An 8,556-nucleotide genomic window follows, 5' to 3' on the forward strand; every position below is an offset into this window, starting at 1 on the left:
CTTGTGACCTGCAGAGAGGTACTGAAGGCAGCCACAGGAACAGGAGTCAAGCACACGGTCTTGTCATGAGGAATAGAAGGCAAAACCACCTGCCACGAAAACTGATGGCATCAAGGGATCCATCCCCTGCACTGTGGAGAAGCCAACCTTCAGAGAAGCATGATGCTCACAGAGACCCATGCCAACCCTGTGACCACGAGGGCAGAGCAACAGGAGAGAAGCCAGGGCCCTTGGGTGAGGACACAGGGCCTGAGGAGGGTAGCTGGTAATGGATCCAAACAGAGCATCTTGCCTAGTCGCCAGTACCACACCCTTTTGGTAGCTGGTGGCCAGGAACCTGATTGTTAAGCACCTGTGGTTGTGGAGAATAAAGCATCCCTCTACAGCATTGCTGACAGCCCTGCAAGTGTTAAATTTTTTGGTTTAGGATAAGGCCTTCCAGAGAAAACCACAAGGAACCACAAGACTTCCCAGGGACTCTTCCAAGTGAGTAAATTTCGCTCATTATGATCTCACTGTGCCAGGCATGGTGACACACACCCATGAGGTCAACAATCTGGGAAGCTGAAGCAGAAGGCTCCAAGTTCAAGCACAGCTGGAGCAACTGAGCAACTTAGCAAGACCCTGTCTCAAAAATAAAAATTAAAAAATGGCTAGAGATACAGCTCAGTGCAAAGGTCCTGGGTTCAATTCCCAGTACAGCAAAAAAGAGAACAATCTCATTATAATGCTAAATCCTGGGGCATACTCCTGTCCCCATCTTTGAACATGTGATATGTGAAGAAACATGACAGCCGAGTGAGCATACACTCAGGAATGTGCCCCCCCCATGACAATGGGTCTTTCCCAGTGTGAATCCACATAAGTTTCCTCAGTAACACTGCTCTGGGAATCATCATCAGTGATCTCCTTACTTGCTGCAAGTAATAAACCTTTCTTCGCTCTTACCTGCTGGGTGTGCTTACTTAGCTTTGGACTCACCAAGGGGCAAACCTGATATGTTTGATTAGGGCAACCCTCTCCCATCCACCCCCACCTTAAAATTCAGAGTCAGTGTAGTCTGATTTCCAATAGCTTACTATCCATGTCATTAGGAATATAAGTAATCATAAAGCACCCCACTAGCTACATGAAATGACCTTCTTTCCACCTTTAACTAAAATGGGTATCAAGCAGGATTAGGGGCTACATTTATAAGCTACTATCGCATCACCTGATTTCACTATGGCAATTACAGTATGCTAGATGACGAAGCGGGACTCACCGATTTTCTGATTGAAAATCTTGTCAAAGGTTGTTTCATTTCTCTCCGCAAGATATTTCTGCATCACGCTTCGGATACTGAAAAACAGGAGTGGCATACTGTTATCAAGATAGCTGCCAGCATGAGTAACCACCTCCAAGAGAGAGAACAGGCAGGTATCTGCCCTTGAGGATATTAACTTTGCAAAAAAGACCCCTTCAATGGTCACCAGGACTGTATAAAACAGCTGAGGAGACCAATAGCTGGCAACTTTCCGGCTCCAGTCACCACCCTCTACTGCGACACAGGGCCAACCTTGTATATAGAGACTCAACTACAGAACAGAACTTGAGGACCTTGAAACTCTCCCTCAATACCACCACTGTGTAAAATGCCCACAAATACCTGATTGTACACACACACACACACACACACACACACACACACCAGCCCCATGCATGTTCAAACACGTACCATACAAATTCTGCTCATCAATTAAGAAACATCTCTCTAAAACAAAAGCAAAAGTTCTCTAGATATATAACTAATATTTGGTAAAATCACATTGCTGTATACCAACAATAAACCATAAAAATCTAATTAGAAAGATTTCACTTGAAATAAAAATTTTAAAGCATCAATCTTCTTGAAATTAAAATCTTTCAGAGTATGTGCAAGGAGTTTATAGGAAAATGACAAATCATATTGAGAGACATTAAAGGAGATCTAAATAAACACAAAGACACCACAGTTATGAACAGGAAAACATATTACAAAAATACAACATCTAATCTAAATCTAACTACAAAATCAATGCAATTCCCATCAATGTTCCAGAAGCATTTTTCATAGAATGTAGAAATAGATAAGTTTTTTCTGCAGTTTATACCTAACACAGGCTCAAGAACAGCCAAAACATTCCTGAAGAAAAGAGAATTAAAAAAAGAGAAAGAAAGAAAGGAAAAGAAAAGAGAATAAAGATACTGGGACTTACTCTGAAGATAAAATAATTAAGACAGGATAAACAAATCAAAAATGATATGGAAGGGAGAGCAAAGAAACTGAGCGATACACTGAACTTCGATATGTATGAGAAGTGACAAGACAATAAAATAGAGGAAGGATGGATTTTTCAATAAGGGAGCCCCAGAAGTGTTTACTCAAATGGAATAAGTAGAATATTGAATCCCTGTTACCCAATAGTGATGGGAGAGAACAATTTAGCATTGTTTTTTAAAAACAAACTAAGGTATAATTTATATGTAACTAAATGTATGTTTTAGTGTACTGTTAGATGAGTTTTTGACAGCCGTATACACCCTGGTAACTATCTTATATAAAAACCTCTGTCACCCCAAAATGTGCCCCTTTGTGGTCAATCTCCCCATATTCCAGAATCCAGGCCACCACGGACCTACTTTCTATCAACATAGATTATATGCTCCAGTTCTAGACATTTATATAAATAAAAATATACAGTATATTATCTTTTGCGTCCGGCTGCTTTCACTTGACATAAGTGAGCTTTATTCACATGGCTTGTATATACAGGTATTAAGTCCCTTGCACTGCCAACAAGCATGCCATTATAATATCCCATACACTGGTTATCTTCTGTTGGTGGGCATTTGTGTACTTTCCAGTTCAGGGCTATTAGGAATAAAGAACCTTTAACTATACACATATAAGTCGTTTAATAGGCATGTGATTTCACTTCTCATGGAGTAAATTCCAGGAAGTGAAACTGTTGGTCAGACAATCAACTATGTTTAGCATCATGAAAAACTGTCTGACTCTATTCCAAACTGGTTCTACCTTTGTACATTCCCATCAACAATGTGTGATAGTTCTACTTGGTCCATGTCCTTGTCAGCACTGGAGTTGTCTTTTAAATTTCAACCACTCTGTTGGGTATATAGAAGTATCTCATTTTAACTTCCGTTTCTCTAATGCATAATGACATTGAGCATGTTTGTTTATGTACATTTTCTTTTGAGAAGTGTGTAGTCAAATATTTTGCCTTTTAATTGAGTTGTCTGGTTACTCAATTGTTAAGAATTTACAAAGCCTGAAAATAAGTACTATGTCAGATTTATGTGATGCTAATATTGTATTTTCTCAAAGTTCACACCTACCTTTTCATTTTCCATAGAATCATTCAAAGAGTCAAAGTATTTAGCTGATGAGTTCCAATTTATTGATTATTTCTTTGATGAACTAAGAAATCTTTCTCACCCCAAGGTCATGAAAAATTTAATAGATATTTTCCTTTAGAAGTTTTAAAAGTTTTAGCTTTTACGTACAGGTCTAATATCCACTTCAGATTAGTTTACAATAAAAGGTAGGAATCAAAGTTCTTGTTTCCATTTTATACACTGAGTGTTATAGTACCACCTATCAAAAAGAAGATTCTTTCTCCACTGGGTCATCTTGGTCCCTTCGTTGACTGAACACTAAATATGTATAGGTCTCTCTTTAGACTACTGTTCCCTGTTGCATTGATCATATGGTTATTCTTGCATAAATACTACACTGCTTTAATTGGTCCTTTTCTAATTTCTTCAGGGCCAATTAATTTAAATATTACTAATACAACCATTTAAAGTTATCAAATTCCCTTTAGGTGTTGATTTAAATGCATTTCACAGGTACTGGTACATTCTATTTTCATTTTCTTTCAATTCAAATTATTTTCTAATTTCCCCTGAGATATCTTCCTTGACTTGTAACATTTAATATTGCGTTGCTTCATTCCCAAAGACTTGGCAATTTCCAGTTACCTTTCAGTTACTGAATTTCAATTTAATCCTTTGGTGGCTATTAAATACAAGTTTAATTATTTCAGTTATTTTAAAGCTTGATGTCTGTTTTACTGTCTAGAACAGTGATGGCGAACCTTTTAGAGACTGAGTGTCAAACTGCAACCCCAAACTCACTTATTTATCACAAAGTGCCAACACTGCAATTAAGCTGGAGATTTTAGTTTAAAAAAAAACTCTAAATTTTTTGTCTTAAAAGAAAAATAGTAACGTGCATGCCATAGGTTCACCACCACTGGTCTAGAACATCATCTGTCTCGTTGAGTGAATTGTGTGCATTTGAACAGAATGTGTATGGTGTCATTGGGCAGCTAGATCTAGAAACGTCAATTGTGTCAAGACAATAATGTCACCTAGATTTTCCATATGCTTACTGACTTTCTATTTTTTCCATAAATTGGTGAGAGTAAAGTGCTGAAATCTCAAGCTTCAATTGGGAATCAACTCCTTTCAATTCCATTTATCTACCGACAACTCTGTTAAGTATAAAAACATCTGAGACTGCTGTGCCTCCTTGATGAGATACCCCCTTGATCATTACAAAGTGTCCATTCTCAAAACCTGTCTAGAGTCTTGCTTCAGTCCATTTCACCAGGTATTAATCAGATCATTCCAGCTCTCTTTAAAATAAATTTTATATGAGATTGTCTTTGTCTTTAAAGTATGTGTCTATTTACATCTTTTATAGCTCACAACATATAGTTGGAGATCGGCTTTCTTATCTGTACTTTTGTCTAGAAATTTCATATAAATGGATTCATACAGAACGTGTTAGGCTTCTATCACATGGCATAGTCTTTTTTTTTGGTTTTTCTCCGGTACCGGGAACCGAACTCATGACCTTGTGCTTGCCAGGCAGGCGCTTTGCCGCTGAGCTAAATCCCCAGCCCCCACATGGCATAGTCTTTCAAAGGTGCATCCATTCTTTTGTACTGGTGAGAAGTAGAATTCCATGGTATAAATGTACCACATTATTTACCCATTCACCATTCAATGAACATTTTGGTTATCTCCTACAGAGAGCTGCTATTAATATCCACCTATACATCTTTGTGTGATAGACATTTTTCTATTATGTTGGATATATGTAAGGAGACTGGCTAAGTCATATGACACATACATGTTTAATTTTTTTTTAAGAAACTAAAATCACCTTACAATGTGGTTATGCCATTTCACATTTCCATCAAGAATATAGGAGAGTTCTTGTTTCTCCACATCCTTAAAAATACTTTCTGATTTTGCTATTTCAGCCATTCTAGTTTGCATGAAGTACCATCTCATTATGTTTTTAATTTCCATTTTCCTAGTAAGTAATGATGCTAAGCTGTTTTTTCCCTACATGCTCATCTGTTATCCATGTGTCCTCTTTGGTGAGATATTCGTTCAAATACTTCACTCATTTTACAGAGGACTGATGTCTTATTATTGAGTTGTGAGCTCTTTATATATTCTGGATATAAGTTATTCATCATATAAGTGATTTTCAAGTATTTTCTGAATCTATAATTTGACTTGTACTTGCTTCATGAAAAAAGGGCAAAATTTTTTGCATCTTGTTTAAACTCAATTTATTAATATTTTTCTTTCATGAATTGTGGTTTTGGTGTCACATCTCAGAAATCTTGGCCTAATCAGAGGTCACAAAGATTTTATCCTAATTTTTTTTCTAGATGCGGTATAGGTTTTGCACTTAATATAGCACTACAATGTAGTTTACTTGTTTTGGGATATGGTGGAAAGTAAATATCTAAGTTTCAGTTTGTCTGTGTTTATGGATATTCAGTTGTTTCAGCACCATTTGTTGAAATTCCTATCCTTTCCCCCACCAAATTGCCTGGGCATATTTTCAGCAATCAACTGACTGCAAATATGAGGGTTTATTTCTGGACTCTATATCCTGGTCTATTGATCTTTATGCCTATTATTCCTTATGCTGTGGCATAACGTTGGTGGCACTGTGTTGATGACTATAGCTCTACAGTAAGTTTTGAAATCAGGTAGAAAAGAACAGAAAGCCACAGGATGAAATAGGAAAGAACTCATAAATAGGAAGACATAGTCTCAATATCCTTGCTCCATGTTGGGGGATGGTTCCAGAAATATTTATTACATTGTGGAAAATGAGTGAATGATTCAGTGACTATAGGCGTGAGCCCTACATACATTAATTATAGGAGAGTGCCACGAGTCAAACGCCATGCATACTCAAATTCGGTATAAATTTAAACCATGGTAATTACTAAACAAATCATGAGTTTCAATAAAGATACGTATAAAGATGAAGGGTTTATTTTCAAACATGCTACAAAATATACTTTTTAAAAAGTTGCTCTGTGCCTGAAACAGCCCTGTCACTAATGACAATACATCAGCTTAACCAATTGCTGCTCCTGGTTGGTTATACCTAGCTTTAATAAATCACTCAGAATATCCTTCTAGCTCAGTTATTTCAACTAACAGTTAAATTTTTTCTTTGAAATTGCTAACTATTGACAAGATTTTCAAATAGATGCTTGAAATTCAAGTAATATAAAAGTAAAAACTAGGTTTTAAAATTTTCCTCATTGTGTCGGGTGTGGTGGCTTATGCCTGGAACCCTAGCACTTGGGAGGCTGAGGCAGGAGTATCGTTGTGAGCTCGAGGCAAGTTTGGGCTACAAAGTGAGCTCAAGGCCAGCTTGAACTGTATAGCAAGATCCTGTCTCAAAAAAAATTTTTTTTCCTCACCACTCAATTTTTATATTGTCAAATATTTTTTGAGGTTGGGGACATAGCGCCTGCCTGGCAAGCACAAAGTCTTGAGTACAATTCCCAGTACCAAAAAAAAAAAGAAGAAGAAAAAAAAAGTCAACGGTATGGTATATGAACTAATACAATAAAATTCATACAATAAAACCTGTATTTAAAAATATTTTTTGACTGAGACAAGCTAAATTCAACTAAGTCTTATCTATTTGTAAATGATCGTACTTCCTTTGGAAGACTGACACTCTTTCTTCAATGAGTTAAAAGCTTCACTAATTGTCTAACATTTCACATATTATTATTGGTTTTTTACCTAGCCTGATCTATCATTTTTCTTCTAAACATCCAGACACATTCTAGAGTCTTAGTAACCAAATTTAGCAGTTTACTACCTATTCCACTCTGCACTTTAATTTTTTTCTGATTTATCTCTTAGATACAATTCCTGGTATGTTATGATTTTTACTATTTCCCTCCTATATAGGATGGCTAGATTTTAAATACGTGTTTTTACTTGAGTCTTCCCTGGAACAGAATTTCTTATTTAAAAAGTCTAATTTCCTCTCTAACAATCAAAGATCTATTCTTGGTTTGCATCTTGATTTTTTCTATGATTCCTGACTATTATGTTCTACTTAGAACTTTTTTTCACTGTACTATCAAATCTTATTTTGTATAAAGATATGTATAAAGATGAAGGGTTTATTTTTCCAACATGCTACAAAATGTAATTTTGTATATTTTGTATATAGCCCAGAGGCACAAGCACCTGCCCAGCAAGAGCAAAGGTCTTGAGTTTATTTCCTGGTACCAACAAAAAAAATCAAATCTTACTTGCATGTTTACTATTTTGTGTTTTAATTGATGTGGTTGGTATTCCAATGCTACATACAAAAACTAATTTGAGATATATCAGATTTAAATGGAAAGCCTAAAACTACAAAACTTTTTGAAGGAAACATACAAAAGAATCTTTGTGACTGGGTTAAAAAGTGATTTCAGACATGACAGTAAAGTTATGAACAATGAGAGAAAAATGAATGTTGGATTTCATCAAAACTTAAAAAGTTCTGGCCCTAAGAAAGCACTTCAGAGAATGAAAAAGTATGTCACAGACTGAGACAATACTGACAAATAATATATCTGATTAGTGACCTGTATCTGACATATAGAAATAACTTTATAAACTCAAGAACAAAAAAATAAAAAAATTAGAGTTGGGTGTTACAGCTTGTATCTAGATGTTACCCCAAAGGCTCATGCAGTCACTGCTTTTCAGAGGTGGCTGGATGTAGAGTGTGTGGTACTAGGATCACAGGTGTGTGAAATCACTCCACTGATTGGTCTGGCACAGTTATGGCTAGGATTAACAGTGTGAGTGCTACATGTGCCCTAGGGTGGATAGCCTGCACAAAGGGACAGAAAGAGGGTTAATGTGCTCTCGTCTGCCTGTTTGCTGTGGACTATTTCTCCTCTGTGATGGCCCTCTGCCAAACCACCCTGCTTGGAGCCAGCTTACCATGGACTGCAACCTCTACAAACTGTGGGCCAAATAAACCTTTCCTCCTTTAACTTAGGGTATCAGGTATTTTGTCTCAATAACAAGAAAAGTAAGGAAGACTCTGGGCAAATGATTTGAACAGAGGCTTCACTAAAGAAGATATAAGTATAACAAACATGAAAAGAAACCTATCAGCTTCCTGCCTGCTGGCTCCCGGAGGGTGGGCCCCCAGCGCACAGGGAGCCT

General features: G+C 36.8%; 1 protein-coding gene across 4 annotated transcripts in view; it reads right to left on the reverse strand.

Annotated features, from left to right (window-relative positions):
* Adrbk2 (adrenergic, beta, receptor kinase 2) overlaps positions 1-8,556 on the reverse strand; it is a 145,659-nt gene that overhangs the window by 109,318 nt on the left and 27,785 nt on the right. For all 4 annotated transcript variants that reach the window (XM_013517965.1, XM_013517966.1, XM_005391839.2 and 1 more), the window contains one exon: positions 1,265-1,341. In XM_013517965.1, coding sequence (XP_013373419.1) covers positions 1,265-1,341 — 77 coding nt within the window. The remainder of the gene's footprint in view (positions 1-1,264; positions 1,342-8,556) is intronic.

This window comes from Chinchilla lanigera, unplaced genomic scaffold, assembly GCF_000276665.1.
Source record: "Chinchilla lanigera isolate Chin_1 unplaced genomic scaffold, ChiLan1.0 scaffold00041, whole genome shotgun sequence".
Classification (NCBI taxonomy): Eukaryota; Metazoa; Chordata; class Mammalia; order Rodentia; family Chinchillidae; genus Chinchilla; species Chinchilla lanigera.